Below are 22377 nucleotides of genomic sequence, written 5' to 3'. Positions count from 1 at the left end.
TTGCTCCTTTATTCTTTCCGTTTTTCCTTTTTTATACGTTAAATTCACAGAAAATGACAGCTTTTCTTTTTTTTTTTTTAAATCTTCCCTCCTTCCAAGCACACCTGAGCTGCCAGCCCGGCGCCCAGACACTTACGGCTTGTGACAGGTAGGCCTGGACGCGCACCACGCTCTCGACGACCTCTGCCCCGCTGCTGTTTCCAAGGTAACCGGCAGACACGTTGTGAGTGGGGCAGTGCTTCAGAGTGTGAGCGCTCGCCACGATCTGACCTTGGATGGCAGCGCCGAGCAGAGTCCCCAGCACCTCCATTGTCATTCCTGTCATCACACCAGAACACTTCAGATGCGGCGGGAAGAAACAAAAAGTCGACGTTTTGAACGGGAACAGTCCTCACTGTAGGCAGTGGCTGAGTCCCTCTCCTTCTGGTCTGTGCTTAGGAACATGGTGAGGGCAGAATAAGGCACGTGGAAGCACTGCAAGAGAGCAGAAAGACATCTGTGGGTTTGGGGGAGAAAGATCTGAGGCTCTTCTGGGTCGGCTGCAACAGAAAACTCCTCCCCACGAGGATCTGGGCTGTCTTTGGGTCAGCCTCACGGTTGTGATAGACGTGTGACTGCAGAAACAGGCCCTGTCCGAAAGTAAAGAGGGAGGGTCTAAGGGTGTCGGAAGATTGATTGATTGGATTCCTGACGTTCACGCGTGCTTTTTTCCGATCATTCCAAAACCACAGCCTTTCTCTAGGTTTGCATTTTTCCAGCCAAACATCAGTTTAGAAATAAGAACTCCCAAAATGTTCTGTTTTAAAATGTATATATATATCTTCTATCAAAATGAAAGCATGTCTTTGTCCAGATTCCACGTTTTTTCTTTCTTCTATTACCAAATCACGCCGTGCATCTGCTCCTGATCAAAGGTTAGAACCCTTTGAGGCCCACAAGCCCAAAGGTTTGCCCGTCCCTGGTCTAAGCCCGAAATTTGGACTTCCGTTTGATTCTTGCACAGATATCATGCCTTGCTTCTTTGGACATTTGAGTTATTTGAGTTTTTTCCAAAATCAGCTGGTCCAGAAATAATGAAAATATTTTTTTAAATTAGTCCAAATCCTTTTGCTCCCAGGTCTTAAGAGAAGAAAAACTAGATTTAAGACCGTTACATTTTTGGTTAAGAATGTTATTTTAAAGTTAGACTGGCATTCGTTTTCCTTATTTTCCACTCATTACACTAGTTTTTTGTCACTGTAATCAAAACAAAACTACAATGACGCTCATAAATTGTCAAAAAACACAAACATTTGCTTAGAAGTAGCCAAACGAAACTTATTATTGGGCAGTAGAATATTCAATTTGAAGTAACTCTTTTAAACAGTATTTTTTTTTCCTTTTTTGTTGTAAGATTGTAAGATTTCTGTCCAGTTTTACTCATAAAGTTAAAGAGGGCAGATCATTTGACTACCTTCCTGCGATTTTCTTCTTAGGATTAGTGTTCTTTTCCTATTTTTAGGATCCATTTATTTTCCACGGTATGAGAAACGGCTCCACCTCTGAACGGCCCCTCATCTATTCCGTCCTCTCACCGCATTCATCATCCATTCATTTATTTTCCCACTAACTCCACATCCTCTCTTCCATTCATCTTCCTCCCTTCATCCATCCCTCTCTCCTCTTTATTCCGTCCACTCTTCCAATTCTTTTTGATGGATTGATTTGGATTGTTTTCCTTTTATTTTCAAACACAAAATAAACAAACAAAAAGGGAGGAGTGGGTAGAATAAAATCTTATGAATTACCTCTAATTTTACGATACTTAAGCAAACAGTTCTACATATTAAACATAAAATAACTTTTCTCATTTAAAGACAGGGCTTCATCCTTTGTGGGTTTTTGGCCAAGACCCTTCATGCTATGCAGCCACCAGGGGGTCCAGGTCTAGGTTTCCCTGTGCCTGTCCCCAGCCCGGATATAACACAGGGTTGTGTCAGGAAGGGTCTCCGGCATAAAAATCACTCGAAGCTGATTCACGGTGGCAACGCCTGACATGTGAACAACATTCACGTTTAAAGACATAAAGAAAAAAAGCATAAAGATACCAAAACAATGTCTCTAGTCATGATTGTGTGAGTATTCTGTGGTTTAATTTGTCTTTTCGTTAGTCAGCCTCAGTCTGTCTGGTTTTTCCGTTCCTTAGTGTCAGGTCTTCTGCTCTACTTTGTCACCTTTTTTGTTTTTTGTTGCTCCCATGGGTTTGTCGTGTTGCAGTCCACGTCCAAACTTCCTAACTACTAAAAAACGATGTGGTGTTGGACTGTCCATCTAGCGCCTTGGATCTCAAAAGCAATTCCGACACCATTCTCACTACTTTCTTTATTGTAAACAGCAAATGTGACGTCAAAGATTTCACAAAGTAAAAACTTAATCAAAACGAACCTTTTATGATGACTATTTATAAATTGTTCAAATGCAATGCATTGTGGTCAATAGTCCACCAATCTAGCCAAGTTAATGCACACTGGTTTTTTGCAGAGACTTCTGGGAAATCTCTAAGGCACTCTGTGTTGGAATTGTAGCTTCGAACACAGTATTTAGTGCACTAAGTAGGAACTGAGACACAACCTTAGTTTATTTATGAAATATTTTGGTTGCTGTCACCCAGCTCCTGCATGGTAGGTCCTACATCTGACAGATTGTCCCGTTAGGCTTCTCATTAAAGCCTCTCCAAATTTTTCCGTTTGTATTTTTTAAATTTGTATAAGATTTTACTCTTTTTTTCTATATTTTCCTCCCTGTTGTTCTACATTCTCACTCCACAGACTGAGATGCACTCTTTTGGGTTGTCTTTACAGAAGCTGGTTTAATATCTTTTTCTTTTCTTAGTTAATATTTTCCTTCTCTTTCCTGAAATTGCACTGTATTATATTATAGCCGTAGCCTTTTGATTCATAGAATGAATTGCCGGCGTGTGTCCCTCTTTATGGCTGGTTTTTAAAGGACAATCTATGCATTTTCTCATCCCAATCAAGAAATCGGATTATTTCTCACCAATAATTCGTTTTATTCCTCGTCCATTTATCTAACTCTCCTTCTTAGCACTCTCTGTATTGCCATTTCTTGCTCATATCAGCAAAGACAAACCTAAAGTTACTGAATCCTTGTTGCTGATTTGTGTTTGGATTCGGGGCGCCCTAAAATAGAAGCACTCTTGACTTCAAGCTTTTGGCCAAAAGATCGGATTCAGAAAGGAAATCTTAGCAGTTTCCATCCTGGCAAGCCTTGGATCTACCCCCATCCTCCCCCCACTTCTCCCAGAGAACAACTCCGGCATCACTTTGTAATTTACACAAGGGCTCAGTCAGCACTGCGGCCAAACGAGCATGCACAACCGCAACCGAAATAAATGCGGCGCGAGGGGGATTTTTCAATCGCTGCCTCTGTGCAGCACGCCTCAGCGCCGAGGCCGAACGCAAACATTTACTGACATGAACCTGCTGCTGTCAGACACACATGGAGGTGTGGAGAATCCAGTGGAAAGCCATTACGAGTGGATTGCACACAAGATGACAGTTCAGAGCTTGCAGTCCTTCTGAATTCTGTCCAAACTTCACCCAAACACAATGATGGCAGCTAAAAGTGGAAACCAGCATTTACACAGCCAGAACTTCCTGGCAGGGCTGACTGTACACTTATCATATAGTTAGAATTAGATGCTGTTGCAGCTCACCGCAGTGTGGTTGCAGAAGTCTAAATTGTCTGTGGCACATGGGAAGATGGGTTAAAGGCAGAGCAGAGAGCGAAATGAAGAGGACGGAGAAGATGATCAGATGATGAATTGTGTTACTTAGTGTTGTCAGTCCACTTCAATTGCAAAATCAGAGGCTAAGGAGATTACCGGTAGTTGTGGTGTCCCACAAGGTTCAATTCTGGGCCTTTTGCTATTCAACATTTACCAGTACATAAATGGTGTATTCAGTGTTTCAAAACTGTCATTTTTCTGTCATTTTTTGCTGATGATACAAATGTATTTTATGGAATACATTTGTTGGGTATACTCTACAGACAATTGGTGCTAAATAAATAAAAAAAAATGAATGGATCACAACAAATTATTTTTTGAACTTATACCAAAAGTAATGTATTTTGGTAACTTTACTCAGTCAGTATAGAATTATCAATTAAAACAAATAATGTCACAATCTATTTATTGGAGTGTCCACTATTTTCAATGGTTGAAATAAATTAAATCAGATCAAAAGAAGGAATTTTTGGGATTTTATGTTTTGTGGACTGCCAGATACATCATCCCTTGGTACACTCTGTACATATTGTTCCTATTGTTAGATTTACTTTTTTTTACACTGGGGACTGCTTTCTATTTCCTTGTCCAGTGAACAGTGACAATAAAGGCATATCTTTCTATCTATTTCACCTAACAGGTGAACAAAGTTGCATCGCAGCACAAATGTGTGGAGATTGAGTGGTGTCCATACTCACAGTGATGAGGGTTTGATAGAGGCAGTAGAAGCCCAGGTACCAGACGAACCTGCCACTGATGAACGGAGGAACAAACCAGAGGCAGACGTACGAGACCACCAGGAATGGAGTGCAGCCCAGCATCCTACGCGACAAAGCACCCGGACAGGTGTGTTTACTTTTGATTGGCTTCTATCTGCAATGCACATTCAAGCAGCCACTTCCAATCAAAAGTCTATGTTAATGCGCATAAAACCCTTTTGGGCTTCTATGTTCAAAACTCTCACGTTCAGCTATGTGTAGTTATGCAGATTTTGAGACCATTTTTGGAATCTACGCACAAAACACATAGCCGTGCACTGCAAGTTAAACCTTTTTTTAATTCACGGCCAACCATTTAAAAACTGATCATGGAGGAGAAATTAATAATTGCACTTTGAGCTGGAATTACATGACTAATTTTGTCCTACGGGCCTTTCCATACATTTCCGGTTTTCACCGTGCGAGCCTCTTTTTTTGTACTTTCCATAATCTTTTTCTGCATTATTCCGAATATCTGTTCTTTAAACGCTTTGACAATTCTTGACATTAAAGCTTTTGAAGGTTCTGATTTTGTTCGAGTTCTTCCTGTTTTTCTTTTTACCAGTCAACCGTAACAGATGGACGCACAGGGCTGCTAAAAACCTGCCTTTTTTTTGGGAAAATTATAGTGTTTTGAAGAAGTGGAAAATGCTGCTTGGATTTGGGGGAGAAAAAAAAGCAATGCTTTTCACAGAAGTTGAAGTGTGTGGGTTATGTCTCATTCATAAATATATACAATAGTTCTCTATCATTATGGGCGGCAGGTGTGTGTCACAAAAATGACTTTTCAGCAACCTTTGAGTTTGTTTATGACATGTCTAAAGAGTGGAATGGACTGGGAAAAATCTCAATGTGATCTGGGAGAGGGTGTCAGGAGGAGGTGGAGGAGGTCTGGTGGCTTTTCGGGCATCATCCGGCCTCCTCCCAATCGTTTGCCTAAAGACAGTTGCCAGCGCCGGGGGCTGCAGTAATGAGCGGCCTGTCATTGGAGCGCTGATGAGGCCTCGCTGATCGGGAAACGGCAGTGATGCCAGGTGAAGACAAACGCTGGCGTACTTTCCCACGAGCTGCTCTGTCACACCTGTGCCCAAGTATGCATTAGACGTTGAGCAGCTATAATTGTGGCGAAGGAACGGAATGAGGTTTTGCAGGATGTGTTCTTCAACGTCAGGCTCTGCAGGTCACGTCTCTCAAGCTTGTCTTTTTTTTCCTGAGAGATCTTTCCTTTTTGTTTTTCTCACTAACTACTTTAATCACAAGACTAGAGAAAGGAAAAGTTTGATTAAAAAAACGTTCAAATCGTGCATTTAGCCCAAATATACTACTTCCCTTTTTGACCCAACAGAACTTTTTTGGGATTTAAAGGTATTTTGACATTTTTCTTTAGTTTCTTCTTTCTGAATTTTGGCAATTTAAAGCAGGCTTAACATATCAGTAATTAACTACATTTGCTCTTCCAATGCATGTTATTCATTGCTGCAGACAATCTGACTTTCTCATGTGAGAAGTGGAAAGTTAGGAGACGATGCACCTAAAAGCCATAAATTAAACGAAGACATTAAACTGTGATGACCAAAAAAAAAAACAAATTCATTTGTTCATTTTTTAGCTTTGTCTTCACACTTTTAACCCTTTGACACCTGAATCTATTTCAAGCTATGAAAAAAAATCACTTAAGTTTTTGCTTTCAAGTTGATGCTAAATTAAGGTCATTTTGGAGCTAATGAGGTTTGATGCATCAGAAGGTGTTAAGGGGTTAATCGATTTGGAGTTTCCACATTTAATGTTATTGAATTGGTTTATGAATAAGTGGAAACATTTCTTTGAATTGTGGACTGAGAGCAGAAAATGGATGAAAAGATTGATGAATGTGAATGTGAATTACAAAATGACGACAGACAGCCATAATCTGTTGAAGTTTCTCCATATCTGGAAAAACAGGACCCCTAGAAATAGATCAAAAGTTACTCATATATGAAAAATATCCTTTATTTGACCAAAGAAAACTGCCAATGAGGTAAGAAAAATGGTCCCTGAGACATGTTTTCTAAAACAAAGAGTATTTTGCTAATAAAAAGATTATTTTTCTTGCAAGACAGAATTATTTTTATCATTTTCTCAAGATTCTGTTTTTGCATCAGTCAGAAAGTGAAGTTGTACGACTGAGCCATAAATTAAAAGAAGATATAAAACCTTTCAACTTCTATGATGATCAACATACACAATTAACAAAAGAAATTACAAATGGCACAGATAATAACGGGAGGAGTGTTCATCGATCTGAAAAAGGCTTTTGACACTATTGATCATAAAAATTTAATTAAATAAAGTGGAAAGATATGGAATAAGATATTAAATTGGTTAAACAGTTACATTAAAAACAGGCAGCAGTTTATACAACTGGGAAATTTCAAATCATCCCTACAAAATGTAACCTGTGGCGTACCACAAGGGTCAATATTGGGCCCCAAACTGTTCATCCTATTTCTAAATGACACACACCTGGTGTCAAATACACTCAAATACTTTGTATTTGCCAACGACACAAGTACACAATGTACAAGGAAGAATCTCAGGGAAGTTAGGGACACTAAAACAATAGTTCGACATAAATAAACTCTCCCTCAATGTTAACAAAACTAAAGTCATGATTTTTGGAAATTCGCCTAATTCTGCAGATCTGGAAGGAAAAGTTGCCATTGGTGATTATGAGGTGGAAAGAGAATTTAACGATCCTGTAAACGTTTTTTATTAGATAAGACTTTTTTGTCTTCTGGAACATGGGTCTTTTTACTTTGTTAAGATTCCGTTTTTGCAGTGATTGTCATTTTAGGCGAGACATTCTGATTTCCTCATCAACCAAAAACTCACCACCCACATTCAGATGGCTTTTTTTAAATGGCAGCCAAAACATCCACATTCTTGTGCAGCCACTAACATGTCCTCCTCTGTCTTCCTCTGCCGCAGACATTCTGGAAAAACCACTCTCGGGGAGGTTTTGCTGCTCCTGCTAACTGCCGTTTGCTGCAGTCACAAATAATAATAAACACAGCAGCAGGCGTCTCAGGGCCTGAAGTCTTCGTCCTCGCGGACTCAGAAGCTGAGATAGACATCACTGTAAATGTGTCTGTTGATGTCTCAGCTTCCTGCTGAAAGGGCAGAGGGGGATTTTCAACCGTGGAAGTGTTTGCTCTCTCATGACAAACGCAGGCAGGGTCCTGCGGGGGCCGTGAAGGCTGATTTAACATCAACATCTGCCTGCCTGCCTGCCTGCTGGAAGCGGCAGATTTGGTCCTCCTCTGTCGCTGCCAGCTCCTGTGTGATCCGCGGTTTTGCAGCCAGTGCTGCTCTACAGAGAATGCCATGCCTGTGCGTTTGAAAAACTGCACACAAGGCATTAGCGCCAGAAAATATGGATTAGGGAAAGCACTCAAGACTGCATGAAAATTGCAAAGCTCAATGTTTCATATCAAGAAGCAACAAAGCATGCAGGTCATAAAGGAACGCTGCAGCTGCTGCTTAAGAAATGTAGTTACTGTTTGCAATCTTCAGGTGGGTATCGCATTTTGATTGCACTTTTGGAGAATATATTTTATTTGGACAACCAAATTCAAAATTCATCAACAGATTAGTGATCACTTGGCTGTAATTTTTTTTTTACATTTTCTGCAAAGAACCTGATGATTTTTGCAAACCAAATAGTTATTCTTGCATCTTTAGACTGTTTTTAAGGTATATTGATATGTATTCCTGCAAAAACTGAATCTTAAGAAACATAAAAAGATTCTTTTTTTGAAGAAATAAATGTCTTATTTTTTTGTCTCGCAAGATAAAGTAAGATTTCCAATGAAAAAGGAATTCTTTTTTGTTGGAGGCGTGATTCAAAATTCCCTATAAATAGATGACAGATTTGAGTCATTTTCATAGTTTCTGCTGCGGGATAAACCGTGGCCTACCATGGCATGAGTCTGCCGATCTTTGTCCATCTGCTCTTTGTGATGAAGAAACCCACAACAGGGTCGTTCACCGCACCCCAGACTTTACCGATGAACAACACCATGGAGGCCTGGAAGGCGTTGATCTGCAAACAGGGGCAAGTTGGGGCTCAGGGAAACTCAGCGAGCAGAAATGACTGTTTTCACTTTATCCTGTTTGTTTTGGAAGAACCAACCTGAGCGACATCAAGTAGGTAGATCTGCAGGAAGAAGGCTGTGGCGCTGGCAGCGACCTCCTTGGGGGCGCCGCCAATTGCAAAACACAGTTTGCTGCATATCGACAACTTCTGGCTCAAGTCTGTCTGTTAACAGAGAAGATATTTACGTTTAGAACAAGTTTCAATAAATACGAGTCAAGAGAAAACACGCTTTTTTCAATTGCAGGAATTCCTACAAGTCTACTACCATAAATTTCACATTTGAATGAACAAAAATCAAATACCAGCTTGAAAAATAATAATTTCTTCACCATAAGTACTATAAAAATGTGTATTGTCTGAAATGCAATCACATAATCTATATAACACACATATGGTGGGCACTGAGAACATTTACTGTGAGCAATATTTTTCCAGACAAGTTGAGTTTCTAAAGGTAAAGTTAAACTCGTGAAAAAAGCACATCTGTTTATTGCCATTTTGCCTAAAAATCCAAACATTGCTCCTCTCTCCATCACACTGCACGCCATAATTAAGTCCAAAGAGCCGCCATTCCTGGCAAGTCTCATTACTAACACCTTAAAGAGATGGTAATTAAACTAAAACGGATTATTTTATCATGAATGGAGCATCAAAAACAGCTTTCAACTTAATCGATGATCACACTGACATCACAAAAAATCGATTCAAACGTTTAAAACTCAACCAACTAGATAGAGTAAATGGTCTGAAAATGTCGAGACTCCCATGATTGGCTCAATTATGAGGCGGAGCCATCATTTTAACTGGACCACTTGATTTATTTACAGATTATGTTGCGATAGCCTGCTGTACTATAGCAATGATTACCCGGATCATCCTTTTTGTCTGTTTATTTTTTTAAGATAAAACTTCCTAAAGTTAAACAGAACATAAAGAGGTAATTTGTTTTTTGTTCCTTCTTGAATGTTTTTTTTATTTAACTTGAACATCTTTTTCAGAACCTCTTTGTGCATTTCTGTCACTTCCCAAATTCCTCCTTAGCTTGAGCCTCTTCCTCCACAAACATTTTCCGTCTTGACCTAATTGATCTGTCACCGTAAGATTCTTAAAGAATCTTAAAGGAAAATAATTCTATAAATTTCAATCTAAAAAAGGATCAATTCAAAAGAGGGACCTAAAAGATTCCAGCATAAAAACATAAAAGCTGTCATGATAATTCATGGTAAAGGTCCACTCAGTTTATTTCATAAATAAAGATCACGTTCACTCCTTTACCACCAGAAAAAGTCAAATATTTCTACTCCCTTTAATTTTTTTTTTTTTTTTTAATAAAACATAGGTCCAGCTTTCTTTGCAGTATTGTGGGAAAAAATTGTTAAAGGAATTTGGTCATTTGACAAACTCAGCAGCATTTAGGAGAAAAAAGACTTGAAAAAAGATTTGATCTCCAGATGTGACGCATAGATTTGTTCATAATGTATCAGTCAGTGTTATTGTATGTTTAGATATGTATGTATTTAAAAAACTACAAGAAGAAAAAAATAGTTTCAACTTTCACTTTTTTTTCTTTTGGTATAAATAAACTTATGTGTTTATATATATATATATATATATATATATGTGTGTGTGTGTGTGTGTGTGTATTTTATGTCTTAATAATAATCCGTTTTATATGTTGACATTTCTTTAAGAAAATAAATAAAAGGAGTTGGAGCTGCAATTATGATATAAAACACTTTTTTGGAAACAAAAACTGATGGAGGAGATGACTTAATGGGCAGAAATCGGCTGTTCTGAATTGGTGTAAAAACTGGATATACAATTATACGTCTAACAGAAAACAACGTATCTCTTTAAATAATGTATGGAGTACGGTGTTCCTTAAGGGTCAATTCTGGGGCCGTTACTTTACAATGTTTACACAAATGAATTTACAAAGATTTCTGCTGCAACATCTCTTCTGCTCTTTGCTGATGACACCAATCTCTTTATTTCTGACAGAATCATCAATATTCCAAAAGACAAATTAAATTATGACCTACAGATCTTTTGTAAAGGATACAAAATAAATGTTTTCACCTAATCCAAGTAAGTAATAGTTCATGCTATTTGCTGAAGGTAAAACATATAATAGTGAGGTTATAAAAATAAAATTAACATATTAAGAGTCTCTTTTTTTTCTGAAGAATTGATTGATTTTAATTTGAGGTGGAAAGAACACACTGAGCATGTATGTAGGAAAATAACAAAAACAATTGGATTACATTTTAAAACTGATCAATTATTGCTTATATTTCAATATTACTTGGAGATGCTATTTACTTAAATACATTTTTTATACTACCTAAAAACTTGTGAGGATTGCAACTTTCTCCAACCTGCACCACTATTCCACAAGTTAACGTTACTAAACAGTCAGGATATCAACACTCTGTTAACTTTTATTGGTTTTAGTGCACTTAATTTAGTGCACTTAATGATCCCAGTTAGTAAATTTCTTTACCTATGATCACCAAATTCACAACAAGTCCAACAAGACAGGCTCCTACACCAGCCTTTATACACAATAAGCCAAGAACAGTTATCTATGAGATACCATGGACCCAATTCATGGAGTACTCACACTGATCTTCTGTACAATGCAAATCCTTGACAATGTATAAAACAAAATAAAAAAAGACTCAACCAAATATTTGTTGAGACTTAATTGCAAATCTACAGTGGCCAAGACCCGCCATCACAGTAAACAAAAGCCACCGTGCAAACAAAATAAGAAACGCTGCAAATAAAAATAAATTACATTACAAATAAAAGACACACTTCTGCAAATAAAATAACACCAACTTCACATTCATCCATATAACGATAATGATAAAAACAACAACATCCACAGTAGGCTGCTAGAAGTATTGAGCCGTCAGTTCTTTCCACTCGGATGTGTTTCTGTTCCAGACTCTCAGTCTCTGTTGTTAGTCGTGTTTGTCTGAGGTGGACTCTGGTCTAGAGTGAGGCTGTGTGCGGTGCTTCATGCAGCTGTGTTTTGCTGCATGTTGGAGGAAAGCTGCAGAACTTGATTCTCTTCTCTTTAGTGTCTGCACATTTTTCCATGTTAATCGAAGCTAACACTAAACCAGTCCGGAATCCTCCCTTTTACCTTCAAAACCCGGGCTTCATGGCCGAAACAAGTTACACGTTAAAAAGTACACAGACTGACATTGAACACTAACATATTGACACACTTTCTTGTTCATTTTTCGTGTTACCCATTTTATTTGCAGAATTTCGTTTTCATTTGCAGTTTTTTTGTTTTGTTTACACTGTCTTTATGCAGCGATGGCTGGTCTCAGCCACCGCCCAAATCAAACTACATTTGGATATACTGAATGAAAATAAAAAGAAATGTTAACATATTCATATGTTTTGCTCTCAGTTGTAATAATCAGTCACAAGTGATGAGTGATGTGTTGTGACGTTTGCCAATGAGTGGTTCTGTTGTTGATCACGTGACCTGTAAGAGGAAGCAGTTGAGAAATAAAGTTGTGTGAAAAGTTGGAGTTCAACTAACGTGGAAAAGTCTCTTTATTTTTTCTCCCGTTCTTGAGTCGGATACTGGGTACACACGCCAGGACCAAAGCGTGAAAACAACTCTGCTAACAGGTTATGGGCCCAGTCTGAGTCTACCCGACGTTTTTCCACCGAGTGAAAAGACGCAACGCACCGCGTGTCCCGGTGAGCATTAGCATTGTTTTTAGCGGTAGCAACATGAGCAGAAGAGCTGCAGAATCCGCTGCTCGCTGGTCTCGACTAGTTTTTGACGGAGATGAAAAGAACTATGAGCTGTGGGAGACAAAATTCCTTGGCCATCTTCGACTGTTGGGTCTAAAGGAAATAATTTTGGAATCCGACGACGAGCAAGAAGACGGAGATTCGAAAAATGAGGAGGCCTACGCTGAATTAATCCAATTTTTGGATGATAAAAGTCTATCACTGGTGATGCGGGAGGCAACAGATGATGGACGAAAGGCTCTTCAGATTTTGAGGAATTATTATGCCGGAAAAGGTAAACCCCGGATCATAAGCCTGTATACTGAACTGACCTCGCTTAAGAAATCCAACAGCGAGAGTGTGACAGAATACGTCATCCGTGCGGAGACTGCCATCACAGCACTGAGAAATGCTGGAGAGACTTTGAGTGACGGGCTGCTTATAGCAATGGTTTTGAAGGGACTGCCAGACTCATTTAAACCCTTCATTATTCACATAACACAGAGTGAAACTACAGTGACATTTGCAGAATTTAAAACCAAACTACGGAGCTATGAAGACACAGAAAAAATGAGAGTTGCAGCAACGGAAGACAATGTCATGAAGGTGAGAGTGCAGGCGGGGAGGAGGCCTGCGAGAGCAAATTCAAATGATGCCGGTGCCGACTGTGTGGATATAACATGCTTCAGATGCGGACAGAAAGGACACAAGGCTAAAACATGTCACCGAAAACAGTGGTGCAGTCTGTGTAAGAGTGGCACACATCGAGACTCAACATGCAGGCGACAACAACGACGAGATGATGCAAGAAAAACCTCTGAGGACACCAGCAGCAGTAAGGAATACGCATTTAAAGTCACCGATTTGGATAAGGCAGAAGAAGACACCGCAAGAAGGAGCAGCTTGATGGTTGACACAGGAGCTACGTCGCATATAATCACGGATATTACACGGTTCACAAAGTTTGACGACAGCTTCCAGCCAGAGACACATTGCGTGGAGCTAGCTGACGGCACACGATGCAATGGGGTGGCAGAACGCAGAGGAGATGCTGAGGTATGTTTGGTCGACAGCGAAGGGGGACGGAAGAAGGCAACGCTAAGACAGGCGTTGTACATCCCTTCATACCCACAGGATATTTTCTCTGTGAGAGCTGCAACCACAAATGGAGCAACAGTGGTCTTTAAGCAAGGAAAAGACTTCCTGAAACATAGTGATGGTACAAAATTCCACATCTATGAGCAGAAAAGACTGTACTTTCTAAAGACAGAGGATGAATGTGATGATCATTCCAAAGGTTGTTTCGATATTCAAACATGGCACGAGATTCTTGGTCACTGTAATTATGAAGACATTTATAAATTGCAGAATGTTGTTGATGGGATGACTGTCAAGGGTAAAGCAGAGAAACAGTGTGAAGTTTGCATACAGGGAAAGTTTGTTCAAACAAGGAACAGAGCACCTGACAGAAGAGCAAAAGCTGCCCTAGAGTTAGTTCACACTGATTTAGCAGGACCAATAGACCCAGAGTCTAAAGAAGGGTACAGGTTTGCACTGTCATTCACTGATGATTATTCCAGTGTTGTCTTTGTGTATTTTCTGAAACATAAGAGCGACACAGTGCAAGCAACTGAGAAGTTTATTGCAGATACGGCACCGTATGGCAAGATCAAATGTGTAAGATCTGACAATGGTACAGAATTTACAGGGAAACAGTATCAGTCACTTCTTAGCCAAAATGGCATCAGACACGAGACATCAGCTCCATATTCGCCCCACCAAAACGGCACAGCTGAGAGAAACTGGCGAACACTTTTCGACATGGCCAGATGCATGCTGACAAAAAGGGGTTTATCTAAAGCACTATGGCCTTATGCAGTGCAGACAGCAGCTGTGGTAAGGAACAGATGCTACAATAATCGCACAGAACAAACACCGTACTACATGTTGACAGGGCGAAGGCCAAACCTCTCCAAGATGGAAGAATTTGGAACTGAATGTTTTGTTTACAAACAAAACAAAGGAAAACTAGATTCAAGGGGAGAGAAAGGAATTTTTGTTGGGTACGACAAAAATAGTCCAGCGTACATGGTTTACTTCCCAGAGAAGGGGAAAGTGCAGAAACACAGACTTTTGAAGTTTGTAAGAAAAAGTACGACTGAACACCAAACACAAACGGATATCCCACTTGACGACGACAGTGACGTGAGGAGCAGGGCTATTGACAAGGAAACACGATCTGATGTGGGACAGACGCGTGCACGTAGTCCAGCACCTACTACCACACCAGAGGCTCATGGTAAAACGCAGCCTAACTGTGAGACAGAAAACGAGTCTAAAAGATACCCCTCCAGAAATAGAAAAAAACCAAGTTACCTGAGTGACTACGTAACCGGAGTGGAGGAGGACCAAGTGTTGACAAACATTGATTATTGTTACAGACTTGTGTGTGACATACCTCTAACATTTAGAGATGCTGTTACTTCATCCAGGTCGAAGGAATGGACAAGTGCAATGGATGATGAGATTCAAGCACTGAAGGACAATGACACATTTACACTTACAACCCTACCAGAGGATAAGAAAGCAGTGGGGGGCAAATGGGTGTACGCCATCAAAAAGAACATGGATGGATCCAAGAAATACAAGGCACGATATGTAGCCAAAGGGTTTAGCCAGAGGAAAGGTATTGATTATGAGGAAACATTTTCCCCTACAGCTAACATGACGAGTATAAGAGTGTTGATGCAAAAAGCAGCAGAGGAAAACCTAATTTTACATCAGATGGATGTTAAAACTGCTTATTTGAATGCACCAATAGATTGCGAGATCTATGTAGAACAACCAGAAGGTTATGAGGTTAAATCGACTACAGATCATAAAAAGTTGGTGTACAAACTTGAGAAGTCGCTATATGGACTTAAACAGTCAGGCAGAAATTGGAACAGGACATTGCATGAATATCTGACTGAAAGTAATTTTGTCCAAAACCCAGCTGATCATTGTGTTTACACAAAAGAAACAGAAAATGAAAAAGTGATCATCATTATATGGGTTGATGACTTGATCCTTGCAGGTAACAGTGAACATGCGCTGAAAACTGTGAAAGAAAAACTGACTGAGAGATTCAAAATGAAAGATTTAGGAAGACTGAAGCATTTTCTTGGCATTGATTTTGATCAGACTAATGGCATTGTAAAAATGACACAGCAAGAGTATGTGAAAAAGATACTGAAAAGGTTTGACATGCAGGATTGTAAACCTAGATCAACCCCATGTGAGCAGAAACTGACTTACACAAATGTTGCAGAAAAAATGGCTGACGTCAGTAAATACAGAGAGGCAGTTGGGGGCCTTATTTATCTTGCTACATGTACACGACCAGATTTGAGTTTTGTAGTAAGTAAACTGTCTCAGTATTTTAATGAACCAACAGAAGAACATTGGACTACTGTGAGACATGTTCTAAGATACCTGAAAGGTACAATCAATCAGGAACTGTGTTACAGGGGATGTGAAAATACAAAACTGGGATTACATGCATACAGTGATGCAGACTGGGCAACAGACATAAGTGACAGACGAAGCACAACCGGTTATTGTGTCAGTTTAAGTGAGAATGGTCCTTTGATCTCTTGGAAGACAAAAAGGCAACCTACAGTCGCTTTATCCACTTGTGAGGCTGAGTATATGGCACTAGCTGCAACTACTCAGGAATGTATGTACCTAGTACAACTGCTACAGGGCATGGATGGGTACAATTACACCTTACCCAAAGTCTATGAAGACAACCAAGGGGCTATAAAGCTAGCAAAGAACCCTGTAAGCATGCAACGATGTAAACATGTTGACATCAAATACCATTTTGTAAGGTCAACTCTGAATGAAGGAAAAATCATTTTGGAATATTGTCCAACTGACCAGATGGTGGCAGATGTGATGACGAAGCCTGCAACAAAATTTAAGTTGCATAAGTTTGCGAGTTTTATGTTTGGAGTTTAATCTTATGTACTTAAAGTATGATAAGATGACAGAAGTTTTGTTACTATAGTTAAGTTAGTATAATAATATGACAACTTGAGAACAAGTGGGGGTGTTAACATATTCATATGTTTTGCTCTCAGTTGTAATAATCAGTCACAAGTGATGAGTGATGTGTTGTGACGTTTGCCAATGAGTGGTTCTGTTGTTGATCACGTGACCTGTAAGAGGAAGCAGTTGAGAAATAAAGTTGTGTGAAAAGTTGGAGTTCAACTAACGTGGAAAAGTCTCTTTATTTTTTCTCCCGTTCTTGAGTCGGATACTGGGTACACACGCCAGGACCAAAGCGTGAAAACAACTCTGCTAACAAGAAATCTGTTATTTTACTTCTTCTGTTAGTTTACCTTTTTTCTTTTCTTTTAATTCTCTATCGCTTGTCTATCTGAGGGTGGCTTTTCCACCTCTGCTCGTTTAACTGTTTCTATGTTATGTTATTATAGTTTCTTTTCTGTTATGTGATTTTATTTAATGCCATGAAGATATTTTTGTGCTAAATGAACAAACAGCTAAAGAAATGTTGACATTTCTCCGAAATGAAATGGGATCAAAAGCACTACAAAAGCAAAATAATAATAATAATAATAAAATTAAGAGCCTTCATGATAGACAAACTACACAAATTCATTTTTTTAGACTTTAGCAGGTTGAATATGAAATCAAAGCTCGTTAGAAGCTGTAATGCAAATTGATTTTTAAAATATAGGATTGTCACCAAACAAACTATAAAAAGGGTTTCGACTTGAGAAAACTTCCACATATTAAAAATAGCTCCATATATTTACGCTGCAGGTGGCAGGAATTCTCAGCTTTGACTGTTTGTTTGTGGAAAGCAATAAAAATACAGCAAATAACAAATATTCTGCCTCAAATAAAGTCTTAAATCCACAGATTTCTCTGGGCTGTGGTTCTGTTTAAGTAAGTCCAGCAGGCCGGACAGATGTTCCCTTCTCAGAGTGGATGTCTGTATTAAAAATGGATCAGGAGGAGACCCCCCGCTGTTTGCATTGTGGTCAGCGGAGGCAGACAGCGAGGCGTTGAGGGATAAACCGGCCAACGGTTCCCGTCCTCATGTCTGTACGACAAACAGAAATGGCCCAGCTAACCAAAGCTTCCCCTCGCGGTGCTCTGCTGAAACCATCGGACATCACCATGTGTGCCGCACTTTCATCTCTCCGTAGCAGTGAGATGACACACCACAGTCTGCAGAGACCCATATTTATGACTTTTCCCTGCTCCCTGTCACATTTTGATGTCTGCGCTCGCAGGGCTGTTTGACAGGTCCTCCCCTCACAGCTATGCGAAAGAAAGAAATCAACAAAGTAACCAAAACCACAGCCAGAGCGGACTGTTATTACCCAACTCAGGTTTTCTCCTCCTCCATCTTTGCTTCTTCAAAACAAGAAAAGGTTGGGGAACGACAATTACCAGGAGGGAGGACTGTAATTATTCAATCACAAGACGGAGGTAAGTAAAGGCTGCGTTGCGGTTCGGACTTCAAGCCTCTCTCTGCTTCCACTCTCACTGCAATTATCCCTAATTGGAGAGAGAGAAAAAAAAATCAAAGTCTCTGGTGTCTGGAGAGAGCAGCTTAACTGTCGATGAGCAAAAATACTCTCCCTGCTCTGCTCTAAACACTTCCCACCAAAATCTTAACACTCCATCTTTCATCACCGACTTCTCATCATCAAAGGGGGGTAAACAGGATTTCCCCTCTGCTGTTGTCTGAGATGCTATCTGCAGATGTGCAGAAGGATGAGTGGAACAAAAGCAGGGACTGATAAGGCAGATGATGCTCTAAAGCCACGGAGGGTAATAACAGACGCGGGAGGAAAAAAAACACATTTAAACACTTTAGTGTCATTAATGAAATGAGGGATTTGGTGACATGATTATAACTTCATACCACAGAATCCACTTACAGAAGTTTAATATTCACACCTTAGGAGCAAGGATTAGTCAAATTCCAGCGAGCCTTGCTCTTAAAGAAAAAACGCACAAATGTTTACGAATATGATTCAGAGGATTTAGCGGCATAACTGAAAAAAATCACCTGTTTAAAAATCACCGTTTTGCATTTTAGTAAAATCTCTATTCAGATTTGCATTAACATTTTGACAAAAATCTGCTATTTGAAATATTTTTTATGAATCTCTCTGCTTAGAAGAGAGGCTGGTCTGTATCCACCTCCCTTTGCTTTCCAAATAAAAGCTGCACTTGAGAGGATAATAAAACAAAGTCTTAAGAGTTCAAGAGTTCAGGTTGCAACATGTTTAAGATTGTTTTCATGTCACTATAAGAATGTTATTCTCCGTTAAAAAACTGGGTTTTCTCACGTTTAATCATTTGGTGCATCTTCTATGCATCAAGTCTGCTAATTGGACAACTTTATTGTAAATAGATTACGCATCTTGGGGAAAAAATACAAACATTCTTTCTAAAAAGTCCTTTTAATCTTGCAGAAAAGGGAATTATTCAATGAAAATAATTGATTAATCATCTGTTTTGACAGCCTTTTATTACGGAGCCCCTAAAGGGCCATTGATGAAAAAAAGAAACTGGAGGGGAAAAAAAAATTTTTGAAGTGAAAAAAAAATTTTTTTGGAGTAAAAAAAAAATTTTTTTGGAGTAAAAAATATTTTTTTTGAAGTAAAAAGGAAAAAAAAAAAAAAACTGGTGCGCACCAGTTAGTTTCAGGTGCGCACCATATCCTCAACTTTAGCCATTTTCAAGACAACTGTAGCTACTTGGTGCACAATGAGCAAGCAGGTCAACTATCTGATATCTTCTGATACTAACTGGTGCGCACCAGTTAGTTTTTTTTTTTTCCTTTTAACTTCAAAAAAAATTTTTTACTTCAAAAAAAATTTTTTTTCCTCCATTTTTTTTTCTATCAATGGCCCTTTAGGGGCTCCGTATTTTATGGGCTTAGTCTAACCCATAAAAAAAATAAAAACACTTAATGATTTTCTTTTATTTTGAAACACACCTCTGAAGCTTCCAAAAAAGTATTTCGATGAAAAGATTTTCTTTTGAAAAGTTATTTTGCTAAATGAGCAATTTTAAGATCCAAAAACATAATCTATGTGATCGATAATCACCAAACTAAAAGGACATTGAAAGCAACTTTTGGTTGCAACTGTAATTTGAAATGAAGGAAATATGTTTTTTTTGTATTATTGGGGTAATTTATAATGATGTTTAAAAAAAAAAGCGGGTTAGTTTCCTGAAGGAGTGCATGTTTGCTGCTCTGCCTGCAGAGGAGCTGCTTGTTGGAAATGCTTGGGGGGCCCCCTGTCAGAAAGGGGACCCTTCCTGAACAACTTAAAACCGAGTCTCGCTGTACCTTTAATTTCCTTTTTTTGTAAACATTTTTATTACATATGTTGATTAACTTTTGGCTTAGAGGTTTTTGAAGTTTCTCTGGGATCCATTTATTGTTTGTTTCCATTGTTTATCTTTCTTTTATAGCTCTGTGGTTTTATTTTGATGGGCAAGTTCACAATGCTGATGGCAATTTCTATAGATTTGAACATGCTATTTTAAACTTTAGTCATATTTTACCTTTTTTAAACTCTAAAGCATTGGCAAAACAAACAAACATGGGGGACTCATGGGAATTTTCTCAAATGCCCCCTACAGAAGTGGCAGAGGAGAACTTTTATTATTTGACCTGCTTCAAGCTGGATGATAAATGGGAGCGTTGGACATGGATCAATGACTCCAAACCAATTTAAGAAAAAGGTGAGAAAAATAGTTAAGATTTAACACTTGGGATGGTGTGCATCGAGTTAAGTCACAATCTGTGTGTTTTTTGTGCTTCTGTTTTAAATTATATAATATCTAAAACCTAATTTCGTTTTTTTCTAAGGGTCATATATAAGCAGCCATTATGTTGTAGCCTACTTCCTCAACCTGATGGATTAAATCCATTATCACCAATAACTCTGGTTTAAACTGCATTGGTCACCTTCACAGACATCCCAAAGCTGTGATGTAACGCTGCTTCACAGCCAACCTGAGCCATTAAAAGTGGAAGATAAATGACTAATAGCTGTGGCATTGTACTGTGGAAGGATTGGTCTATTGGTCTGGGTTTATGGGGCAACGATTGTCTCTCATTTTCATTGTTGAACTGCAGCTTTTTTTAAACTAATTTTCGATAAAAATGGAAATAAATCCAATCCAGTGATGTTTGTTTGCTCTCTTTTTGCTGCCAAGGGATAAAGCCAATCCACAGGGCAAACAAGGAATTTTTAATCTCTAATCTCAGAGGATTCAACCCAAATTAAAACAGATTAATCATACAAGTAGAAGTGAATGCACGATTCAGTTTTATCCAAAACAAGAGACACAAGAAAACCTCTCTGTTAGGGGTTCTAAACCAGGAACCTGTGGAAGAAAAGATGATGAACTCACCTGGTGGGAGGGTTTGGGGAACAATGGTTCACTGGGTTTGCTGATCTTCCCGGGGGAGCCGTGCGCTCCCTTCTCCCCTTTGCTCATGGCAGAGACGCCGTGTGTGAGGCGGCAGCTGTACGCGTGCGCCTGTCTGTGTGAGGGAGTGATGAAGTGCGCGTGGCTGTGGCTCCCCGTGTGCGTGAGAGTGACCTGCCACTGCGCGGTGCGCGCCAGAGGCTGGAAGTGGATGTGGCTCCGCGCTGCGTGAACGCCAGCTGTGGACGCGCGGAGCTCCTCCTGCTCCTCTGTCAAAACTCTGCTGCTGTATGCCGCCATTCACGCGCCGCTCTGCTCTGGAATGAAGCCAGTGGGAAGGGCAACGTCAAGCACTGTCACTCAAGGAGTGCACCAGACCTACACGCACATCTCCTCAGATGCAAATGAGCGCGCAAAAATTGAGCAAATCAAGAGCGATGCAGATCTGAAAGAAATCCACGCAGAGCTTGTTCTTACGGGTTCCCACCAAACCCGCAGCGTCCCGCGCAGGAGTGTCTGTCCTCCTTTATCTAGCGCCTCCACCTCCTGCGTGCACATCCTCGCTGAGATGGAGAAAGGAGATCATCTCACCTCCTGGCTGTGATGGGGAAGCAGCAGCTGCTCCGTGGGCTCTGTCAGCGCGTCAGGATGGAGACTGCGGAGGATGGAGACGCTCTGAGGCTCCACTCCTGCCTTCAGCATCATCCAGACACGGAACTGCGCCCTGCAGCGGCCGAGGGAGGGCATGAAAGGATGCTCCGATAGAGCCAGCCCATCTGTGGTCCCAAACATTCCCCACATTCCTGCAGAGCTGGAGGGAAAGTTTGTGGCAGGAAAACTTCAAATGTAGGCTTAATTTCTACTTCCTGCACACCTGCTTTCTGGAGAAAGTGGGAAAAAGTGGAATGTGGAGAGACATTTTCTTTGTGTTTTTGTTTAGAAGAATAAAATTAGTGGATTCTGAAGGTTTGTGAGGAAATAAATGATTGCATCATTACAAATTCCTGAGATTTGACTATACTTACCTTAGTTTTTAATAAAAGCTGGAAAAAAAAACAATAGCTTTGAATTATCCACCTATCTGTCAAAGTTCTCCAAACTAGAGTTAAGATTAGGCAGCAATCTGTTCCTGTCTTAATTTGGAAATGAAGGCATTGAAGTGAATTGAATGGTTGTCCGCTGTGATAGTTTATTTAACATTACTGTACAATAACGTACCTCAATCCAAATGGTATTTTCCAATATCAAAAAATTGATTTATTTCACTTTAAAACAATTGGAATGGTTTAGGTTGATTCAATTAACAACTTGCTTTAGACGGATCAATCTTTTTGGATTGATCGATTCATTTGTTACACCCCTGCAGTCTTTAGATATTCCAATTAATTAAGCTACAATTCAGATCAACTTTTATTAATAATCAAAAGCTTTACATTTCAGCTGCTAATGATTAGATC

At 39.6% G+C, this 22377-nt stretch overlaps 1 protein-coding gene across 2 annotated transcripts in view; it reads right to left on the bottom strand.

Annotated features, from left to right (window-relative positions):
• LOC101174149 (major facilitator superfamily domain-containing protein 2B) overlaps positions 1 to 21997 on the bottom strand; it is a 31496-nt gene extending 9499 nt beyond the window's left edge. The window contains exons 1-7 of one of the 2 annotated variants that reach the window (XM_011491442.3): positions 21512 to 21997; positions 20903 to 21237; positions 8717 to 8842; positions 8502 to 8626; positions 4486 to 4609; positions 396 to 474; positions 137 to 318 (exon numbers count right to left, since the gene is read on the bottom strand). In XM_011491442.3, the coding sequence (XP_011489744.1) occupies positions 137 to 318; positions 396 to 474; positions 4486 to 4609; positions 8502 to 8626; positions 8717 to 8842; positions 20903 to 21220 (954 nt within the window). In that variant the 5' untranslated portion in view covers positions 21221 to 21237; positions 21512 to 21997. Of the gene's footprint in view, positions 1 to 136; positions 319 to 395; positions 475 to 4485; positions 4610 to 8501; positions 8627 to 8716; positions 8843 to 20902 lie in introns of both variants that reach the window. The other variant, XM_011491440.3, reaches the window with a different exon arrangement.
• Positions 21998 to 22377: the final 380 nt, after the last annotated feature.

The sequence above is a fragment of the Oryzias latipes genome, chromosome 24, assembly GCF_002234675.1.
Source record: "Oryzias latipes chromosome 24, ASM223467v1".
NCBI classification, from domain to species: domain Eukaryota; kingdom Metazoa; phylum Chordata; class Actinopteri; order Beloniformes; family Adrianichthyidae; genus Oryzias; species Oryzias latipes.
Note: the sequence above shows the minus strand (reverse complement) of the source record. Positions and strands in the feature narration are given on the sequence as shown.